The 24,381-nt window shown below is 39.2% G+C and overlaps 1 protein-coding gene across 3 annotated transcripts in view; it reads right to left on the bottom strand.

Moving 5' to 3' along the window:
* PRDM2 (PR/SET domain 2) overlaps positions 1 to 24,381 on the bottom strand; it is a 128,887-nt gene that overhangs the window by 99,514 nt on the left and 4,992 nt on the right. For 2 of the 3 annotated variants that reach the window (XM_036925118.2, XM_036925119.2), the window contains exon 2: positions 15,073 to 15,146. The exons of the other annotated variant lie outside the window; for it this stretch is intronic. In XM_036925118.2, the coding sequence (XP_036781013.2) occupies positions 15,073 to 15,081 (9 nt within the window). In that variant the 5' untranslated portion in view covers positions 15,082 to 15,146. The remainder of the gene's footprint in view (positions 1 to 15,072; positions 15,147 to 24,381) is intronic. 3 annotated transcript variants of the gene reach the window in all.

Raw genomic sequence — 24,381 nt, 5'->3', positions numbered from 1 at the left:
GCAGAGACTGCTCCCCTACAGGCTCAAGGGGTTTTTTCATTTTAAGAATCTCCCTGCGAGTCACTAAAGGAGAACAAGCAAAATAAACTAGAATAAACTGCAATTAAGTGGCTTCAAAATAGTACAGGCAAATTAGTTGGCAGTGCCGCTGTTTGGGCTCCTGCATGGATGGGAAAGAACAGCAGAAGAGAGTTCCTGCCCTGCGGTCTAAGCCCCAGGATGCTGAGGCTGAGACCCCCCCCCCACCCAGGCATGAGGATTACCTACGGCAGCCGACCTGCTGCTGTGTTTGAGCCCTGCAGGGCCCCGAGGAGGCCTATCCCCACTGCCCAACACAGAAGGACTACCCTGAAAGCTCGCGTACTACACGCCTCACCGCTCCCAGCACTGTGCACTGCGTCAGCACTTACTGAGTGGCTTGTTTAACGGCCTCTCCTCTAAGGGGAAGTTTAGGTCACAGACACACAGGACAAGATCTCTTTCACTCGCCGCCACACCTGGTGCCTGGCAAGGGACATCTAGCTCAGAGCAGTGGTCGCTGTGGACAAACAAGTGTCTGGTGGTCAAGTGTCAAAAGGTCTGGGCGCACAGAGATGGTTGTAAGAGTGTCCAGACTCAAATGGTAACGGAGTCCAGGTGAGAGTGAAGAGCAGAGAACAAGAGAAAAGTATGTGAAGCCCTCAGGACTCCATTATCTAAGAGGAAAAGGAGCAACAGAGGAGGCCCAGAGAGCATCACAGTGGCAAGAGGGGCAGCAAGATGTAGTGTCAGAATGGCTGGGGCTCAAGGAAGGCAGGGAGGTCAACAGAGCCAAATGCTGCCAAGCCCTCAAAATCTGCTGTATCTGAATCCTGTCTCCAGTGCCCACAGCCACCATCTGAAATAACACAGCAATCGCTACTCGTCCTACAAAAGCCCAGTGAGTGCTCCACATGCTGGCTGTGTGCTGGCACCAGGCTACCTAGGGAGGCGGCAGCAAAGAGGAGACGCATCTGCAGTCCGGAGGTTCACATGGGGGACTGACAGTGTTCCCACTGGGACCAATGAAGTAACGAGTGTGACATACAGAGGAAAGAGGGAACATTGCTTTAGTTCAGATAGCTGCGAGTGGGGCAGGGGCATCTTAGAGAAATGACACAGAGACTTGGACTTGAAAGATGGAAACAAGCTGTGTGTTAAGGACTGAGCATTCCAGGGAAGCAGCCCACGGAGACAGAAGCCGTGGAATGTTCAGGGGAAACAAAGCTGCTGTGGGTGGGTCAGAGGGAGCCAGGGAGGGGGCCGAGCCTTTAGAACCTCGAAGGCTGGGTACAGACTGGCCTGCACCTGGACAAGAGAGACACCACTAGAGGGCTTGGGCAGGGGAGAGACATGATGTGAGAAGGTTTTCTGGCTTCTGGTCTATTCTATGTCTAACTTCAAACCCTCTGGCTTCTTGATTAATCATCTTATAAAGCATCTGGTTCAAAATTCTTTTTTAAAACATTCTAAATAGAACACGCTAGTTACTCTCCTGGTTTTAGAGATTTTCAAGGTTCAAGAGAAGTAAAGTAATTAGGTACCTGAGAGCTTTCTCAACCTAACACACCCCTTCCCCCTGTCCGGAAGATTCTAATACAGGGTGGGAATCAGGTGGGTATGAGCAGAAGGAGCTTTCTGCTTCCTCCAGGGAGTCTGTTACTGGTGGGACTGAGTTGCAACATTTCTGACTAACTCCAAACAGGACAGCAGACTCTGGAGCTACAGACTTTCAAGTCAGATGGAGCCACCCTTGGGCTCCTCCCCTTACCAGACTAGGTCTTCTTACTCCTCTGGGTTTTCACAATTCAGGCTTTCAGCTGTTAATGACCCCAGGCCTCTGGTCCTCCTGGCCCTCAATTCTTCTGACCAGTCAACATCCCCTACATCCTTCCAGGTCAAGTTCAAATCCCAATTCACCCATGAAGACATTCCAGACAACTCATTAGGATTATCTACTTTTCGGATTTCCTATATGGTCAGTTTTATGTTGTATAAAAAACAGTACTCAAGGCACATGGGGAATGGTCTGACAGGGAGAGACTGCCCACGAAACAGCCAATTAGGAGGTTTCTGTAATAGTCCAAACAAGGGATGCTTGGATCTGAACTGAAGCAGCAACAATGATTAAAAGGTATTTTATAGGTCAGAATCAACACTTGGTTACTAGGTGACAGTAATGATGACAATGATGCTAATAATGACTTAAAGAGTGCTTCCTACATGCCAGGTGCACTGGCCTAAGTGCTTTACGGTCATTAACTCACTTATTCATGACCATAACCACATGGGGTAGGCACCACTACTATCCCTTTTTAACAGGTAAGAAAGTAAACACCAAGAAGTCAAGTGACTTTCCCAGTGTCACAGAGCTGAAGTGGCAACACAAGGGGTGAAGGTGGAATGTGAGTCAGAGACAGCAAAGGGAAGGCGGAGCTAAGTTAGTTCAAGATCATCTTCTCTACCAAAGCATTAACACCAGAATAACAAAAAATGTATATGCCTGCTTGCCACAGTTATGTAAAGAAGTATTATTCAAGTTGCTAAATTTTTTCAAATTTCAGGAATATTCTGGTATTTTCATTAAGACAGTGTCCCAGATTTTATAAAAACTGTTAAAATTACTGAACACATTAATTTCCTAGACTACACATTCATTATTTGAAGTTTAAGTCAAAACAGAAAACACCTTATCTGGAAGTCTTTTTTTTTTTTAAAGTCTGAAAAATCAAATCTGTATTTATCATTACCTATAAAATAGAATTCCATTATTAATCATATGCTAAAACAGAAAAAGTGGCTTTCAATTTTCTTATGCCACGTATATATTTAGGATTAGAAAAAAAGGGGGGTGAGATACTCAGGCTAAAAGACAGAAAGCCATCCCAGGCTTTCATCATATCTTTAGAAATACAATTATGAACAGATTTATCTGGATATCTTTGATATCTAGTTATCAGAACTAACACAGATGGTCTCCTATAAAACATCTTCTGTAAAAGCAGTAAATATTGGTATGTACAGCAACATGAATTAACCTCAGAAACATGCTGATCAAAGGCAACAAACACAAAATAGCATGTACTGTATGAATCCACTTATAGGAAATTCTAGAACAGGAAAAAAACAATCCACAGGGGCACACAGGCAGTCAGAGGTTGCCAGGGGCAAGGGCTGGTGGAAGGACTGACTGCAGAGCACCCAGAAGGAACCTTCTGGGGTGATGGAAATGTCCTAGATCTTGAGAACAATGATAGTTACATAACTACAGATACTTACCAAAACTGAAGACTACACACTTCAAGCAAGTATATTTTACAGCACATAAATCATACCTCAAAGTTGATTTTTAAAGTAAAATAAGTAAATGAACCCTACACTCTCTTTAAATCATGTTAAAGTGAAACTTCAATGCTCCAAGAAAATAAAGGACAAATATACAATGCCCTAGAAAATACTTTTTTAAAATCAAAGTTCTTTTTGAATCCAACTCAAGCATCCCTCTGCTCAAAACCTTCCAACAGTTTCCCAACTCCCTGGGTAGTCTACTCTGGTCTTTAAAATTACTACAGAGTGGACCCCCCACCTCTCTGGCCACTCACTCCCCCCTCAGCTGCTCTTCTCAGGCACACTGTAGCCTCGGAACCAGCCTACTCCCTCCCACTCCACTCCCCTCCCCACATTCTTGGTAAATATTTATTGGAATTAGTAAGGTACCTCAGCTATACAGCACAGCATTGGCATTATTAGCTGCTGCTACATAAGGCTGCAATGACCATCTGACATAGGCAATACACACTAATGTTTTTATTTTTAAAAATAAGCAAGTTTTACAGGTATTTCACTTGAATTTATATGAGTAATTCCTTTTACACATTCCACCCAGAGACTGATCATAAATTATTATAAGTTTTAATCTATTTAATTAAAGTACCTACTTTCTAAAATATCGATTTAATCAAAATTGCTCTAACACTGGAAAGCAATAGCAGTGGGTGGTAGAAAAGGTTAGATCTGATACTGCTTCATATTAAGAATATGTCAATATGAATGGATTCCAGACAGCAGCGTGAGAGGTAAGACAGAGAACTCCTCCCAAAACTACATATAATATGAAAATATAGTTAATACAACTAATCCTAAAAGAGCAACAGGAAAGAAGGCTGCACCAGAGAGCATACATCTGTAGAACAGAACAGAAGTTACGAAACAGGATAACATACCAAAGCCTTGATCCGGCAGGACCCAAGCCCTTCTCCCACCCCAGCTCACCAGCAGAAGGAAGAGAAATGGAGCAGGGAAGGGGCAGAAGCCTATGACTGCTGAACACCCTGCCCTGGAGATCTGCTTTGGAGCACAAACTTACATTGTATGGTGCTCTGGAGATTAGTAGGATTGGAAAGCTAAAACAGGCGGAGTGCTTAAGAGGCTGAGATTCCAGCTGTTTGTGGAGGACAGGGATCCATACCCGGCCGCTCAAGGACAAAGGAAAGGCAGGCGGTCTGAGAGGGTTCCTAGCAGGGAGAGGGCTGCTGAAGGGGCGGGGTTTGCACGGAGCTTGCTGCACAAGGGAGAAGGGAAAGATGGACTAGGTTGTCTGGCTGCGCTCTGCGCAGCAGGTTGGGAACTTTGAGGAGCTTCAGGCACTCCATTCCCCTGGCTGGCTACTCAGCTCCGAAGCCCCCCACTGTGATACGCAGCCTGCCGAGCCTTCCTCCTGGACTAAGAGTACCAGCTCACAAACTGGCAGTCACTGCGCTGGTGTCAGGCCAGCCAGAGGGAGGTCCCGCCTACGACAGCTACAGACACAAAGCACAGAGGCTTACATCTGTGTGCGCGGCCCACTGGCTCTGACACTGGAGACAGGCACTGCAGCCAAGAATCAGGAAACAGCTCGTTCCTCCCCCAGGCAACAGCGTCGCTCCTCTGCAACTCCCCACCTCACTCCAGGGACTGAGCAGCTCCAAAGACTAGAGTTTCTGGGCAGTAGAGGGTGCAACATAGAAATATGAAATTTCAAAGGAACCTGGTTCAGACCAAAATCTCACAAACCCCAGACAAAGGGCCAAATGAAACTGACCTCACCAATCTTCCTGAAAAAGAGTTGAAAATAAAAATCATAAACATGCTCATGGAGGTAAAGAAAAATATTCAAGAACTCTGGGATGAATTTAAGATGGAGATATAATCATTAAGAAATTCCATATCTGAAATGAAACATACAATGGAGGAATTTAAAAGCAGATTAGATGTAGTAGAAGAGAAGGTAAATGGAATAGAAATTAGAGAAGAGGAATACAAAGAAGCTGAGGCACAGAGAGAAAAGAGGATCTCTAGAAATGAACGAATATTGAGAGAACTGTGTGATCAATCCAAATAGAACAATGTTCGCATTATAGGGGTACTAGAAGAAGAGGAGAGAGAAAAAGGGTTAGAAAGTGTCATTGAGGAGGTAATAGCTGAAAACTTTCCCGATCTGAGGAAGGAGGTGATCTCTCAGGCCATGGAGGTGCACAGATCTCCCATCACAAGGAACCCAAGGAAGACAACACCAAGACATATAATAATTAAAATGGCAAAGATCAAGGATAAGGACAGACTTTTAAAAGCAGCTAGAGAGAGAAAAAAGATCACATACAAAGGAAAACCCATCAGGCTATCATCAGACTTCTCAAGGGAAACCTTACAAGCCAGAAGGGAGTGGCATGATATATTTAACGCAATGAAGCACAAGGGCCTCAAATCAAGAATACTCTACCACGCAAAATTATCATTTAAATTTGAAGGAGGAATTAAACAATTTTCAGATAAGCAAAAGCTGAGAGAATTTACCTCCCACAAACCACCTCTACAGTGCATTTTGGAGGGACTACTATAGATGGCAATATTCCTAAGGCTAAATCACTTTCACCAGGGGAAATAAAACCACAGCAAAGTAGAACAATTAATTACTAAAAAGATGCAAAATCAAATCAACTACCCCCAAAGTCAATCAAGGGATAGACAAAGAGTACAGAATATGACAACTAATATATAAAGAATGGAGGAGGAAGAAAAAGGAGGAGAAAAAAAAAAAAGAACCTTTAGGTTGTGTTTGTAATAGCATACGGAGTTAATGAGACTGTTAGATAGTAAGGGAATTACTCTTAAACCTTTGGTAACCAAGAATCTAAAGCCTGCAATGGAAATAAGTACATACCTATTGATAATCACCCTAAATGTAAATGGTCTGAATGCACGAATCAAAAGACATAGAGTCACTGAATAAATAAAAAACAAGACCTGTCTATATGCTGCCTACAAGAGACTCACTTCAAACCCAAAGGCATACACAGACTGAAAGCAAAGGGATGGAAAAAGATATTTCATGCAACTAACGGAGAAAAAAGCAGGAGTTGCAGTACTTGTATCAGACAAAATAGACTTCAAAACAAAGAAAGTAACAAGAGACAAAGAAGGACATTACATAATGATAAAGGGGTCAATCCAACAAAAGGATATAACCATTATAAATTTCTATGCACCCAACACAGGATCACCTAGATATATGAAACAAATACAAACAGAATTAAAGGTGGAAACAGAATGCAAAGCATTCATTTTAGGAGACTTCAACACATCACTCACTCCAAAGGACAGATCAACCAGACAGAAAATAAGTAAGGAGACAGAGGCACCGAACAACATATTGGAACAGATGGACCTAACGGACATCTACAGAACATTCCATCCAAAAGCAACAAGATACACATTATTCTCAAGTGCATATGGAACATTTTCAAGAATAGACCATGTACTAGGCCACAAAAAGAACTTCAGAAAATTCAAAATGACTGAAATTGTACCAATCAGCTTCTCAGATCACAAAGGTATGAAATTAGAAATAAATTACACAAAGAAAATGAAAAAGTCCACAAACACATGGAGGCTTAATAACATGCTCTTAAATAATCAATGGATCAATGACCAAATAAAAACAAAGATCAACCAATATATGGGGACAAATGACAACAATATTTCAAGACCACAAAATCTGTAGGACACAACGAAGGCCATGCTAAGAGGGAAGTATATTGCAATACAGGCCTATCTCAGGAAAGAAAAACAACCCCAAATGAACAGTCTAAATTCACAATTAATGAAACTAGAAAAAGAAGAACAAATGAGGCCCAAATCACTAGAAGGAAGGACATAATAAAGATTAGAACAGAAATTAATAAAATGGAGAAGAATAAAGCAATAGAAAGAATCAATGAAAGGAGCTGGTTCACAAACAAAATAGATAAATCCCTAGCTGACTTATCAAGAAAAAAAGAGAGTCTACATACATAAACAGATTCAGAAATGAGAAAGGAAAAATCACTACCGACAACACAGAAATACAAAGAATTATGAGAGAATACTCTGAAAAATTATATGCTAACAAACTGGATAACCTAGAAGAAATGGACAACTTTCTAGAAAAATACAACCTTCCAAGGCTGACCAAGGACGAAACAAAAAATCTGAACAGATCAATTACCAGCAATGAAATCGAATTGGTAATCAAAAAACTACCTAAGAACAAAACCCCTGTACCAGATGGTTTCCCTGATGAATTTTATCAAACATTTAGTGAAGACCTAATACCCATCATCCTTAAAAGTTTTCCAAAAAGTAGAAGAGGAGGGAATACTCCCAAACTCATTCTATGAGGACAGCATCACTCTAATACCAAAACCAGGCAGACACCGCAAAAAAAAAGAAAAGTATAGACCAATATTCCTGATGAACATAGATGTAAAAATACTCAACAAAATATTAGCAAACCGAATTCAAAAATACATCAAAAAGATCATCCATGATGATCAAGTACAATTTATTCCAAGGATGCAAAGATGGTACAAAATTCGAAAATCCATCAACATCATACATCACATCAACAAAAAGGACAAAAACCACATCATCATCTCCATAGGTGCTGAAAAAGCATTCAACAAATTCAACATCCATTCATGATAAAAACTCTGAACAAAATGGGTACAGAGGGCAAGTACCTCAACGTAATAAAGGCCACATATGACAAATCCACAGCCAACATTATACTTAACAGCGAGAAGCTGAAAGCTTTTCCTTTAGGATTGGGAACAAGACAAGGATGCCCACTCTCCCCACTTTTATTCAACATAGTTCTGGAGGTCCTAGCCATGGCAATCAGACAACACAAAGAAATAAAAGGCATCCATATTGGCAAGGATGGGGTTAAACTATCCCCGTTTGCAGATGACATGATACTGCACATAAAACACCCTAAAGAATTTACTCCAAAACTACTAGATCTAATATCTGAACTCAGCAAAGTTGCAGGATACAAAATTAATACACAGAAATCTGCTGCATTCCTATACACTAACAATGAACTAGCAGAAAGAGAAATCAGGAAAACAATTCCATTCACAATTGCATCAAAAAGAATAAAACACCTAGGAATAAACCTAACCAAGGAAGTGAAAGACTTATACCCTGAAAACTACAAGATACTCATGAGAGAAATAAAGAAGATACCAATAAATGGAAACACATCCCATTGTCATGGATAGGAAGAATTAATATTGTCAAAATGGCTATCCTGCCTAAAACAATCAACAGATTCAATGCAATCCCTATCAAAATACCAACAGCTTCTTCAACGAACTGGAACAAATAGTTTTAAAATCCAAACGGAACCACAGAAGACCCTGAATAGCCAAAGTAATACTGAGAAGGAAGAATAAAGCAGGGGGGATCTCACTACCCAACTTCAAGCTCTACTACAAAGCCACAGTAATCAAGACAATTTGGTACTAGCACAAGAACAGACCCATAGGCCAACGGAAAGACTAGAGAGCCCAGATACAAATCCAAGCATATATGGTCAATTAATATACGATAAAGGAGCCATGGATATACAATGGAGAAATGACACCCTCTTCAACAGCTGGTGTTGGCATAACTGGCCAGTTATATGCAAGAGAATGAAACTGGATTACTGTCTAACTCGATACACAAAAGTAAACTTAAAATGGATTAAAGACCTGAATGTAAGTCATGAAATGATAAAACTCTTTAGAAGAAAACACAGGCAAAAATCTCTTGAATATAAACATGAGCAACTTTTTCCTGAACGCATCTCGTCGGGCAAGGGAAACAAAATAAAAAATTAATAAATGGGACTACATCATGCTAAAAAGCTTCTGTACAGCAAAAGACACCATCAGCAGAACAAAAAGGCATCCTATAGAATGGGAGAATATATTTTTAAATGACATATCTGACAAGGGGTTAACATCCAAAATATATAAAGAACTCATATGGCTCAACACCCAAAAAGCAAATAACCCTATTAAAAAATGGGCAGAGGATATGAACAGACACTTCTCCGAAAAAGAAATTGAGATGGCCAACAGGCACATGAAAAGATGCTCCACATCGCTAATTATCAGAGAAATGCAAATTAAAACCACAATAAGATATCACCTCACACCAGTTAGGATGGCCAACATTGAAAAGACTAGGAACAACAAATGCTGGCGAGGATGAGGAGAAAGGGGAACCCTCCTACACTGCTGGTGGGAATGTAAACTAAACTAGTTCAACCATTGTGGAAGGCAGTATGGAGGTTCCTCAAAAAACTAAAAATAGAAACACGATTTGACCAAGGAATTCACTCCTAGGAATTTACACTAAAAAAATGCAGGAGCCCTGTCTCAAAAAGACACATGCACCCCTACATTTATCGCAGCACTATTTACAATAGCCAAGAAATGGAAGCAACCTAAGTGTCCCTCAGTAGATGAATGGATAAAAAAAGATATGGTACATGTACACAATGGAATATTATTCAGTCATAAGACAAAAACAAATCCTACCATTTGCAATAACACGGATGGAGGTAGAGGATATTATGCTCAGTGAAATAAGCCAGGTGGAGAAAGTCATGTACCAAATGATTCCCCTCATTGTGGAGTATAACAAAGCAAAAACTGAAGGAACAAAACAGCAGCAGACTCACACAACCAAGAATGGACTAACAGTTACCAAAGGGAGAGGGCCTGGGGAGGATGCATGGGTAGGGAGAGAGAAGGAGAACAACGGGCATTACGATTAGCATACATAATGTAGGGGGAGCATAGGGAAGGCCATATAGCACAGAGAAGACAAGTAGTGACTCTATAGCATCTTACTTCACTGACTGACAGTGACTGTAATGGGGTATGTGGTGGAGACTTGATAATGGGGGGCATCTAGTAACCACAATGTTGCTCATGTAATTGTATATTAATGATACCAAAATAAAAAAATATTTTTTTATTAAAAAAAAAGAATATGTCAGTAGTATATTCATACTCAGATATATATTATTGCCACAACAGACTAATAATAATCACCATGGTCATTATTGGTACAAGCAAAAGACATCCAAGATCCAGTGTTAAAATACTTTAAATCTATCAACAGCTCTTTTATTTCAACTTGTAAACAAATACTCACAGCTACTATTCTGGGGACAAACCATGAGGGAAAAAAAATCAAACAAGCTTCAGTTTACTGAAATGTCATTAAACTGTATTTGGTTAAGGAATGAGTATGAGTGCAGTAACAATAAACAGATGAGGACAGAAAACAAGAAAATCTACACCATTTTTGGAAAGGAACAATAGTCAACATATAAAAAAGTACCCTTTCAAAAGGCTGGCAGGTCCATTAAGTTATCCAACTGAAGAAACTGTCCTGCAATACGGTGTTAATCCCCACAGTGAAAACATACTATGGCAGTTTTACCCCTTACAATCCGGTCTGCAGGGCACAATAAGGAAATCAGATTATATCACTGTCCAGGGGCTTCCCACTGCACTTAGAAAAAATACAGACCTCTTTCCACAGCCCTCAAGGTCCTCTAAATCTGGCCCTTGCCTCTCACCAACTTGGTCTCGTCCCAGAGTCCCCAATATTTGCTAAAATCCAGCCCTGGCCTGCTCTCTGTTCCCTGAACAAGAGAGTTCATTCCCACCTCAGGGCCTTTGCACCCCCGTTTGCTCACTCTAGGTAGAATTTTCTTTCCCTAGTTCTTCATATAGCTGGTTCTTGGTTATTACTTGAGCCTCTGTCTTATTATTAATTACCTATTCAGAACAGCCTTCTCTGACCTTGTAATCCAGAGAACCTGCCCCACATTCCTCATCATTCTCTATCACAGTACCTTGTTTTATTGTCTTCACTGCACTTTTCACTATCCAAAATTACCTTGTCTTCTTGCTTTTTTCACTGTCTTTCTCTGAGTATGCAATCACAGAGCCAAGCCCTTGCCTATCTAGTTCTCTGCGGAATCCACAGCATAAAGAGATGCAGTCTATGAAGGATGAATGAGGGAATAATGGATGCTCAAAACAGTTAAGATCACTGAATTAAGGATGGCTTATCCCTATACTCAGGGTTGCATCTGCAGCATCAAGTGATTAAAAGCTTGTTATTTCACTACACAAAACATTAAGACAAGTTTGGAAGGCTAAATTGCTAAGTTGCTTTGTTATTGGTTACTGACAATATCAAAGATTACTGATCAGGATGTGGAGAAGCTGTAATCATAAACTACTGAAAGAAAGTTTCAAATATTAGAACAATTTGTTATGCAAAGATTCCTTTAAAAAAAAAAACCCAAGTGTGATTTAGTAAATTAGAAATAAAAGTAGTTGTATTAAGTCATCAGGGCTAAAATTTATACAATGTTGTCAATTATATCTCAATAAAGCTGGGGGAAAAAAATTACAGGGACTGTACCCAAATATTACAGTTCTCTCCTCCCAGGGACCTGATGGGAATGCACCACCCTCCCCAACCAAAGCTTTAATATAGATGTGGCCATATGACCAACTCTGGTCAATTAAATGTGAGTAGAAGTAATGTGTGATAAGACAAAGCCTCCATCATCATTAGTTCTGAGCAACTACAACAGCAGATCCACAATGAATGTACAGCAAGAATAAGAAATAAACAGCTACTGTGTTAAGCCTTTGAAATTTGGGAGCTGCCTATTTGTTAGGTGCAGCATAACAGCTTCTCCTGACTGACCTAGAGTAGTTTTGGAATCAGACAGGCCTGGGTATGAAATCAGAACTCAATCACTTGCTGTTTGAGTGATCATGGGCAAGCCATGACCACTTCTCTGGGCCTTAATGTCTTTATACATAAAATGTTTAAAATACCTATACTTCATAAAATGGTTACAGACTGAATTAATGAGCAAATGTATATGCAATACTTAACAGAGTGCCTGGCTTGTTTGTTAAAGCACACAACACAATATATAGGAACTGGCATTAAACTCTAGCATATCCTCTTTAAGGCACTATAAGCATACTCACATTATGGCACTTTGCTCACCTTTGATAAACTCTACTCAATTAGAGAGTCTCTTATAAAGTTCTAGATTTTCCTAGATACATGTAAGAAAAGGAGTAGGAAAAGAGTGGAATATCTCAAAAGTTAAAAAATGTTGGGATGGCTGCAGAATGTTAATGAAGCAAGCAAAATATATCTGTGATTTGAAAATGGAAAGAAAAGAAAATGGAGAGCAAGGGGAGGAAACAGAGTGACTGCCAACCAGGCCTGGATTCATGGAAGGAACAAAGACTCACTTGCAAAGCAAGTTGGGTTCTAAGTTGGGAAGGTAAGAGGCAGTAGAAAGGGATAAGGTTGAATGGAGAACAGGCTGGAAAGAAAGGAGGACATAAATGTGCATCTGGGGCTTGGCGGGCCAGGGTTAATGGACGAGCCTGGCAGGTTACCACTCCAGGACGGCTGGGACACACTGATGAGCCTGCACCGTTGAGAATGCCACTTCAGTAGTCAGTCCTTAGAATACGGAGGCTTTGGAGCCTATCATTTCTTCTGAAGGGCTCGCTTGCAAACAACATTAGATGCTCACCTAGGATCCTTCAGTCCCTAAAACTCTACTACATAGAAATGAATTCATGACCACTCGCATCTTGAGATCTGACAGCTAAATACATCAAAGCAATGCTGATTAGTTCCTGGGGAGAATAATCTGACCCTAAAATCACCACCAAGATTTTAATTAAAAATCAACCTGTTTCAAGCTAAAACTTCTAATATCTGAATTTTTGTGTAGTTACTTTGAAGTTTTTCAAGCATTTACTGCTCATTTTCCTTGGCTCACTTCCACAGGAGAATAAATATAAGAAGGAAAAATATAAAATGTCCTGAAACAATGCTTAACTTTCAAAAAATTACTGAGACAATTGTTGAAAACCACTCACAGATTTTGTACAATGATATAATAACTAGGTCTAATTGTCAAGCAACTAATATTCCTCAAATAGTGAAAATATAACTAAAGATGCTGAAAATTTTACTCAAAAAAGTGGACAATTCTTTACAACCCAAATAAAACTTTCATTTCCTACCAGATCACTTAAATTACACCCAAATCAGAAATGTGCTAACCATTAGAAACATAAGAGGACACTTTTCCATTGGTATCTGGCATTTGGCATCAAAGGCAATCCTCTGCAGATCTGTTATTAAAACTTGTCAAAAAAAAAAATGAAATTGTAGAGGAGCCAAAAAAAAAGAAAGTTATTGCTACAACTCTTGTGAATGGCATGAGGACTTTCCCTAAAAACAAGTTTGTTTGATATAAATAGAACGTTAAAGCAAAAGTGTGACATGTCACCCAGGTCTAAATACATTAGAAATAAAATATTAGTACCCTAACCACAGTATAACAATTAAGAGCGTTATCAAGCCTAAGGTTAAAACTGTAGCCACCTAAAATGAACTGACTGATGAACAGTGGTGTAACAAAGGCAATGTTAATATTTATAGATTCCACTTTGGAAGCTTTCACAATCATTCTAATCCAGAACCAAGCCTCCTCTAACAGCTCAGAGGCAATGGAAAAGCAAGTTCCCTTGGGTGACCATTTTCACATTAAGGACCAGTCTCAAAATAGAAGAATAAATGAAATCTGTATGCATATGACTTTGATGGACTGTGGCTATGAAAATCCACTCTGTTCTTTCCCCAACCCCATCTCACTATTTAAAAAGCAATTTGCCTTCAAAAGCCTGTCAGTAAATCTGCAAGTTTTAAAATAATTGAAACCATGTGCCCCATGTGTTACCCAGATTCATTTTTTATGATGTATGGTCCTCTGCATTAAAATAAACATATTTTTGATAAAGAAAGTAATGAAAAGAAATCAAAAGAATCCATTCCAAAAATTTCACCTCTCAATGCAACATAGGGCTGAATTTTCAAAACCTAGTCACCTAAATGAAACTGGACTTGTAATCTCCACTTAGAAGCACCTGTAAATCAATGATAAAAAGGTGTCTGAAGTTTCAGTTGATGAGGGATACAAAATGTTTTCAAGTCTGATAGTTTTAAGCGAAGCACTAAAAATTACAGACTTCACATTTTTAAGTTCTGTCCTTTGTATTTAAAAAACATTTATGATTTCAAGAGTGTTTCTAACACCCATAAATTTCTACAACTGCAAGTGAAATAATATTAAGATCAGAAAATAAGAATCCTACTTTACCCTCTTGTTTTAACTCTATGAACAGGTTTTCCAGGGCAGAATGCTTGAAGTCTCTTTCCCATTTGATCAGTTTCTGTCTCTAAAATAACTTGCCATCTTCCCTCTTCAACCAATGTATAATCACAAATAAAAAGTATTAAAAATGAAAGCTTAAGAAGCGTCAAAGCTAAAATAAAAAATTAACCCTAGAGTGTGGCAGGGGAAAGGCTGAAATAAAGAAAGTCTGAACTAAGACCTGTAAGAATGAATCAGTCTGCTCAGGTCGCCTCAGAAGTGCCAGCCAAAGCCAAACAGTGCACGGTCCACTCCGCGAGCAGATGCACACTCTGAAAGCAACGGACTACGCAACGGTATTAAGAAACAGAAAGGGGAAAATGGGAGGAATGAATGTGTATGTAACTATCTTTTAAAAATCAAGAACTGGTCTAACATCCAGGTAATGTATTTGTATAAATTCTTATTTTTAAACTCACCTGATTCATTTTCAATTCCTTTTGTGTTCTGAAAAGATACACACAACAAAGAAACTTCTTTGATTACATGAGCCCTAAAAAGAAAAACAGACAATTGTAATATGTACCTGCCTACAAATTTACAGTGACTTAAAACCACATACAGAACTGTAGAGTTTGCTCAAACGGCTATTCATAAAGCAACTCCATGCCAGATCAATGTCAATCTATACTGAGAGCTTACCTCACAGATTTATTATCTACAATAAAACAGATTTCTTACTAGGGCTTCATTGTACTCTACAACTGAAAGTGGACCCATTAGAATGACATCAAGTTTTTGCTTTGGAATTTCATCATTCCTAAGAAAAAATTGATTAGCTTTGTTAATAGTCAGAAACTCAAAGCACTGCTGAGTCACTTATTATGCAACATTATGTCCTTCTTTTACTTATACCCACACTGTGTTGAATGCAAACACAATCAGATCCCCTTACATTATTTTGTTTTTCAAGTTCCTGAAGTAGAAAGGTGGATACACTAACATTTCCATGAGGAATTCTCTTTGAGGAACAGAACAAAAAACTCAGAGCAAAATGCAATGTTTTAATAAAAGCTGTTTGGAGAGAACTACAGTTATTCCTTTCAAACTTTGTTTAATATATTCACAGTATAGTAAAATAACAGGACAAAATCATTTTTTGTAAATGAATATGACATAACTTGTTTCTAAATGACAATCTATGAGGATGGTCCTTTCTGCCACATTATGTCCTAGGAGTCATTTATAGTAAGTCATAATAATGAAGATCGTGCCACCTTAAGTAGCATTCCCACAATACCATTCTAAATGTTTTCAGCATGTAATATATACACCAATAAGCATAATTCTCCTATTGCTTTATAAACTTGCTTTAAATTATATTTTCTTCCTAGTCTCATAAGACATAATACTCTGCTCACATTGTACCTTTATGTTCTAATTGTTAATAAACCAAAGAATGTGTTAACTTAATGACATTCTTCATATAGTGCCTGCCCACTATCATAAAGAATAGTACCTTGTCATTTTACCCCAGTTCATTAATAAGGATAGTTTTAGGTTTTTTTTCCCTTGAGCTAATTTAATCACACTAACCTGGTTACCTTCCAAAGGCACTATATTTAAGTTAGGGGCTGGTCACCTGAACTAGTTTTTATTTGTAATTGGCACAGGGAATATATTTTATAACTTGCATCTTGTTAGAGAGCTCCATGCTAGCCAAGACAACACAAACTCTTAGTACTCAGTGAATACAATTTCAGGTAACTGGAGGTTAAAACCCATGAAGTTCATTCCTTTAAATTTTAATACTGAGAATCTTTCTATGCACATTTTGCATGTCCTTCCTTAGTATATCTCCTATATTGAACATAACCAATACTTTTCTATAAGATTTGAAATCATTATTAAGTTACAAATGCATACTTGGGTGTCAGGCAGTGAGGAGGGGTTAGTGGCCTACAGTGTGCACACCCGACCCTACCACAAACGCCTACGAACTGCCACACAGTTCCACAAGGAGGACTGTGTGACACCTTAGGTGCCCAGAATGAGTAAAACGTCAGTAAGTAAAATGTCCTCTGACTAAGCTTTTACAGGTGGATTTATCAATATTGGGCACCAGGAATTCTCCTTGAGGAACAGGGAAAAAAAACCCTGCAGTAAAATGCAAATGTTTTAATGAAAGTTACTTGTAAAGAGCTGCAGTGATTCATCATTTCCTTTGGTTTGTCTTTTCCTTCTCACAAGAATCACTGGTATCATCATCATAACTATAATTTATGAAGCTTCTTCTAGAGGCAGCAACACTAGTCATAATAAATGAAGATCGTGCATGGTGCTACCCTCACACACATCAGCTCAGTTGGCCTTCGCACAGGGCAGCACTAGCATTCTCTACTAACAAGACACAGATTCATGGAAGTTAAGAGAACTCAGCCACAGACTCAAAACTTTGGTTTCTCCTACTGCTTCTTAATCATACTGCACCATCATTTTACTCCTACCGCTCCTAAGCACCTACTATGTGTTAAGCACAGTTTTTGAGTACTGAGCAGAACAATCGCTGCCCTCTGGGGAAGGAAACCCACAATACACAAATAAACAGAAATTTTTAGTACATCAGATAATGAGAATGCTTTTGGCAGAAATAAAGAGGCCATAGGGAGAAGGACCTAGGAAGACAAGAATTACCATCTCTGTCCCTATCTTTATGCCTGAGAGCCCAAAAGAATGGTCAGAGAAGGCCTCACTGAGAAAAGGATGCCTGCATAAAAGTCAAAAGGAGAAGAGCTGAGAGCCAGGAAGGTCTGGGGGAGAAGCAGCCTAAGGTGGCAGGAACGTGGAGTGAGAAGTCCCACAGGGCTTGGGCACTGGGTGCTTGGGTGCTGGGGGTGGAAGCACAGACCAGGGCTGGTGCCGAGGGAGTGTGAGGGCAAGGGGAGGGGAGGTCAGAAGGTGTGTAGGACGAGGGGAGGCAGATTAAGTACAGTTTTGCAAGGTAAACACTGCCCACCAGGATGACTATGACATTTCCAGCCAGAGACAGAAAGCCGCTGGAAGCTCAGGGGCAGAAGTTACCGAACGTGACTTAGGTTTAAATGGAGACTACGGTAGAGGCAAGCCGACCTCTCAGGAAGCTGATGCTCCAATCTAGGCAAGAGAGGACGGTGGCTTGGCCCGGGTAGTAGAAGAGATGTGCGAACTAACCGGAGCCCAGATATACTTTAAAAATACAGCCCCCAAGATGTGCCACCAGATTAGACGTCAGGTATGAAAGAAAGGAAATCAGGGATGAAGCCAAGGTTTTTTATTCCAGGGACCTGGAAGGACGGAACTGCCGTCTTCTGAGATGTTGCCTCCTCCTTTCCATCTGCTTTTCATTTCTTTTTCCCATTCTATTTATAAACCCTTTCCTCCTTTCTTCTTCCTCCCCTTTTGTAGTTGCTAGCACACAGGCACAATTCAAAAACAGAGATACCCCTGACATCTGATACCAAATAACTAAAATATTAAAGTTGTTGAAATGTTTTATTTTCATTTTTTAACTCAATGAATCTCACATTTTTTTAATCAAGTGTTATAATTTAGGTTGTTGCATGATTAATAATCTTCTCCCTGACTTTCTACACTGTCTTGTCCAAATAGGAATGCCCTCATCATTTCTTTCTGGAGAAAAGGAGGATCTTAACATCTTTGTATGCTCAGGCCACTTATATGTATGCTTGGACCATCCTCTCTATTGCTTCTAATCCTAACTGCTGAAAACCAGACCCTCATTTTTTCTTTTTCCTTCTTGACTCACAACATTGTCAAATTATGTATCTCAAATATTTAAAAATATCAAAAGCATTTATTGCAAATCTGACACTGACTTCTCAAATGATATTTTTAAATTAAATTCTTTATTAAACTACACTAAAAATAAGGGATCTTACAATGAAAGGATTTAGACAGTAGCAGTGTCCTCAGTAGAGGACCACACTGTTTTGGGCTGGGCAACTCTTCTTGTGGGCGACTGTCCCTTCCATTAAGGTCACTTAGTGCTACTGCCTTGTGTAATCAACACCCAGCAGTGCCTCCCATCATTTTGACAACCAAAAATACACACACACACACACACACACACACACACACAAATACCCTCCCAGTTGAGAACCACTTAGCTGTAGTAGCAATCACGTGACTCGCTGCAGTATGCTAATGTATCTTAAAGCAACTATAGTCTCTATAAGTTATGACTGAAGTAACTTCTTAACCTCCAGCACTGCAAAACCTTTGTGCAAGGGTGATGGCAGTCCCACACAACTTCCATAGTCAGTGTTGGCTTCAGCACCACTGTTTGTACATACCCACTCAGCTAATAAAGGCACCTCGAGGTCAAAGTTCAATCAAATTTGAGAACTTGAGCCACCAATCCCATCAATGTAGAGGCAGAGAGGAATCTTTCCATATATATCACTGAAACTTAACAATTTTATCAAAAATTTTTTTAAATGCTAAACACCTAAGTGCCTCTGGTTTTCCAATGGCAAATTCTGAAAATCTTAAAATCCCTAGGACTTCTCCAACCCTGGCTTATGCCTCAGTTTTTTCATTTTTGGAATTCAATGCCTGACCAACCCTTGTAGAATACTTTTATTCATCCATCCATTCCATATTGGTGACATTTATCAGATAGAGTACATTACATAGATATACAACTTTAGAGCATGTGAATTTTTACACCCATCTTTTACTAATATCATATACTCCTGGAAAAATAAAAGCTTGCTCTTGGTTTTACATATCCAAGATTTTAATAATATATATGTACTTAAGTTTTCAAGATACTGCTTCCAAATTCTAGGACAAACCATCCTTAGAAATATTTAACTTAATATCATAATTGTGATTTGATTATACATGTCCAGTATCAATAGAGCAACAATAAAATAATTAGGATATTTATTGAAATACTGGTCCCTCAAAGTATCAAGGCAACCTCAACAACTGTTAAGCTGCTGTCATCTGATAAGGAAGCCCAGACACCAGGAAACCTAGAGATATGTGGGACACCCCCATTCCTGGATCAGACCAGCCCTGAAGCCCCAGCTGTATCTCTGTCACCCATCCTATAAGAAAAGGCCAAAGACAGACACAAAGGAACATTAATGTACCACATACAACAGGTTTAGTTGTTATGTCTGCCCTTTGCAGACCGTACTATCTGTAAAACTCTGAGAGGCATAGTAAAAGCAATAGCAGATTCTTTTAAGATTAGCTTAAGTCTGAGAGAAGGGAGAAAATTAGGAAAATAATTATTTGATTTGATTTGCACAATCACCTAGGAATCACTGATATTGTACATTTATTCTTTTAGATCAGCTTAAATATTTTGGGGCTAATTAGAAAATAATTTCACTCAGAGATCACTAATATTAATTACTTTATAATTGCTTTAAGTTACAAAATTTTCACATTGAAACACCAAAACTCAGAAGAAACTAATTTTGAAGACTCAGAAAGCAACATATAGATTGTGGACAAACAGTAAAACAGAAATAAGAGAACTAGTATGGTTGTATAAAATAGACATAAAGGATCATAAATGCATTAAAACATGAACTAGATGTAAAGAAAAGTCTTAGAAATACCAGTTAGTGAAAGGAGTCTTAGACAGTTTATGGCCTACATAAGAAAAATATTCTTAAACTAATCACTACATGAAGTCTTTCATGGTAAATAAATATCATTGCAGCAAATACAACAATGACTAAGCTTTAGTGGAGGAGAATTACAGTGTTTAACACTGAACTTACTCTGACCAGAAGGTTCTTGCAATCCAGTAACTTCTAGAAAAATAATAAAAATACCTAAACTATACAAACTTCTAAATGCAGTTTTTGTTAATTTACAGTTAATGTACTCATTATAAAAAAGTACCACTCATAATTCCTGACATAAAAAGAATCACCAAATTACAACCTATAAACTTCAGATACCCTGTGAAACCAGTTAGCACCAATTCAATGGATTAAGCAAAAGCATTTAATTCATAAATAGTGAACCTGCCCAGGAATTTACTACATGAAAAATCATTCATTTTCCTTTTCTAAAATAACAACTAAATTTCACAAGAATAACCATCAAGAACATCTAGACTCACACTAAAAAATACTGGTTGCTCATGTCTCTCGCCCTCTATAATGATTTCTACCCAAGGTGAAAGGCAATGGTATTAACAGAGCATATCACACAGAGGAATTTCTCTACCTAAAAACTATATGAAGAGATATTTTGAGGCAAACTGGAAAATAATTTCACTCAGAGATGACTAATACTAATTACTTTATATTAATTATAAGCAGCAAAGAATGACTGCTTAGAATAAAATCATTAATTTCTCCCACTTTAATACATCAGTTTCCTCAATCAGGCCCAGAACACCATGGACAAATATCCTAGAGTCTCAGCAGAGTGTCCTGACACAAACCTAAAAAGGGAAGCATGGGTCAGTGAATTTACTCCAGGTGGGAGAATATGATACTGACAACACAGTTTCCACATAACAGAGGGGAGGAAAAAAAGGGTCCACTGTTCTGAACGGCTTTAGAGCAGCAGAGCTGCAAGAGAAAATGAGACCGATCAGAGCTGTTGTTGATACATATGTTAACCAACACCATATTAGAATGTTAAGTAAGAGACCTGCAGATACGCTAGGAAAGTGCTATAGATTCAAATTTAGATAATGGCACGTTAGGGGTTTTTTCCTCCCCTTGGAATATCTCTCCTTTACTTGGTGGGGGGTGGAGGGGGAAGTCAAGGGAAATTTTTCAAAAGACACCGCTCCAAGCATGCATCCATCAAGAAAGAGCTAGCTTAGCAGGAAATGTATAGCAATTGCTTATTATTTACCATTTACCTGGTTGTTGTTATGGGCAGCTATTAATAGATGCTCTCCCTTATTCATTTGATTAAATTTATACATGTATATCATTATATAGCACTAAACATGTAATTTATCACATCACAAATTTCAGATTTTGTTTATGGTTTCTACAGTAATTCTCTCTAACCCCACAACTTAAAATGGCTGGTTTCTCTAAAGAAAAGCAAACATATCACTCAGACTTTATCAGTAGGATATTCCTCCCCATGGTACTACAAACAAAAGGAGCACTGCCAATTTTCCTGGATGATGTAAGTCTAACCAAGCAAAATGCTTCATTTAAAGAGTTAATTTCCTTTCCTTATTTTAAAGACTAATTACCAAAAAATATCAATGTAAAAATCCACATGAAGGGGTGTGTGGTTAAGAAGACAAATGCTTCCCAGTGAGTCCCTGCTCTCTAGTGAGAACTGTGCCACACATATAACTCCCACCTCTCCTGGGAAAAGTACAACTGAACCAACTGTTGACTGTTTATTCTGCAAAACAGCAATAAAATCAATGAAGTTCCTATAAAATGATACTCTTCTGACATTTTCCCTATATTAGATGTGCAAAAACTTTTAATTATTATAAAAGGAAAAGTAAGTTGATTCCTCAGTAACACTGAAATGCCAAGCTTCCAACTCAAACACAATATTTCTAAAGCAAGATACCACATGATAGGTCATTTCACAATTCCCAAAACAACACGAATTCTCAGTTGACCCCTTAGAGTTACTGGTTTTTCAATGCACATGTTACTTTTGTGATGAAACATTCAAAACAGAGATATTTTCAGGAACTGGGAAGAAAGCTTCACAACAAGACACACTGATCCTGGCACTCAAGTATTCACTTTCTCACAAAAAGACTCTCTGAGTATTAGTAGAGTCACCTTACAAGGGGCTGCTCAGAGAGTTCATGGTTTTCCTACAAAAAAAATACATAGGAAAACTCATCTTTCACAAACTACACATACATGACAAGGAGGCTTCCTGAATTCCTAAAGTAAAATCGGAATCTATACCAGGGAGAGTGACAGACTGCATTTTGCTAAGATGCCAGGCACATGTATGTCACTACAAGAGTCTATAAGTTTTCTCCCAAGAGTTTATTAGGCTGTTTATTTTTTTGCCAAGGCATGACTCTTCTACTTTATATAAAATCTAAGGCTTAGGATCCATCCTCTAAATATCTAACTTTCTGTTCTCAAAAGCATTTTGAGATAATAGCAATGCCTACTGTTTACAGAGCAATGTTTGTGTATTGCTCTACAGTTTAAGAATCTCTTAACAAACATGAGTTGTTTTTTTTTAAAGAAAACATTCTCTCAAAATAAATTATTTGGAATTCTTATTTCAAGGGAAAGATAAATGCCTCCCTATTATGATGAAAAGGATAAAAGACTATCTCTTGGTGCTATCAGCTGTGTAAACGAACAGTGTGACACAGGTGAGAGTCTATGCAGAGCAGTTAATAGACTGGGACGGGATAGTTCCGAGGGGCTTGAGTTCCAGGTTAAAGTAAACCTGACCCTGTGGGTAGGGCTCCCCAGACATTGTGTGAGGAGTTGTTATCCAGCCACCCTCCCGTCAGACCAACTCCAAAAGCCCAGACTGTCGAGGAATTAGGTAAAAGCAGAGCCCTCAGCAGGGGCAGGCAGGCGGCCAGGGTAAAAACCTGGTTTCACGGCTGCCCAGCAGGAAGGCAGAGTAAAGGCACAGGCGGGGAGAGGGCAGCCAGAGAGACCAGGACCCGCAGGCTGGCTAAGAATGCGAGATGACAAGTGATAAGGGCTTGAGCCACAGATGACAGCTGAAAAGAAACAAAAAATATGACCGACACCTCAGAGGAAGAATGGGCAGAATGTGTTTTCTAACTGAACAGGAGGTAAAAAGAGATGGTGAAGATGAGTCCAAAATTTGGAATGTGACTGACTGGAAGAATGAATATATTTTAAAGATAAAGCAGCCAGGAGTAGGGATGGTATTAAAGTAGAATATGGAGAGCTCCGTTTTACAGACACTTGAGGACAAGCCAGACATCCACACGAAAAGCTGCACCCGGCAAATGGAAAAAAAGCTCTGAGCACAGACTGCCTTTAAGGCTGGAGATGGAGATTTAGAAATCCTCAGCTGCAACAGGACGCCTAGGGCAAGGGGGTGCCAAGGGATGCCAGGGACAGAGTAAATCACCAAGGGGAAAAAAATGCCAAGAGAAAGAGGAAGGACATGGCTTTGTGAAAGACACGAAAGGGACTAGAAAAAAAGTCACCCCCTCGAGCATGTTCGTCCAGTGGTGGGAGGAAGAGGTAGGCCAAAAAACGTAAGGACTTGGAGATAACCTGGAAGGGCTTCTCTTGACAATAACTGTGCCACGTCATCCCTCAAGACCTACTGTACTAAGAGAATTCTCTAAGCAAAGTAGTTTTGAAAAACCTGAAGTATCTCAAATTGCTTGCAGAGTCTTCATCTATTCATCTCAAAACATTCCAGTGAAAGAAAAGAAGTAAAATCATCATCCCTGCTTTACAAACAGCAAGAGGAGAGAACCACTGACCTACCCCTGCCACTGCCAGAAAGAACTCGGTCTCTGTGCTTGACCTGTGATGTGGTTCACTCTGTACATTAACTGAGGAAGGGTTCAATTAAATTACAGTTGACCCCTGAACACCACAAAGGTTCGGGGCACCAACCTCTGTGCAGTTGAAAATCCACATACAACTTTTGATTCTCCAAAAACTACTAACAGCCGACTGTTGACCAAAAGCCTTGCTGATAACATGAACAGTCAACTAACACATATTTTGTATGTGCATTATATACTGTATTCTTACAATAAAGCTGGAAAAAAGAAAGTGTTTTTTCAAATTGTC

The sequence above is a fragment of the Manis pentadactyla genome, chromosome 4 (assembly GCF_030020395.1).
Source record: "Manis pentadactyla isolate mManPen7 chromosome 4, mManPen7.hap1, whole genome shotgun sequence".
NCBI classification, from domain to species: domain Eukaryota; kingdom Metazoa; phylum Chordata; class Mammalia; order Pholidota; family Manidae; genus Manis; species Manis pentadactyla.
This window is presented reverse-complemented; position numbering and strand designations above follow the sequence as displayed.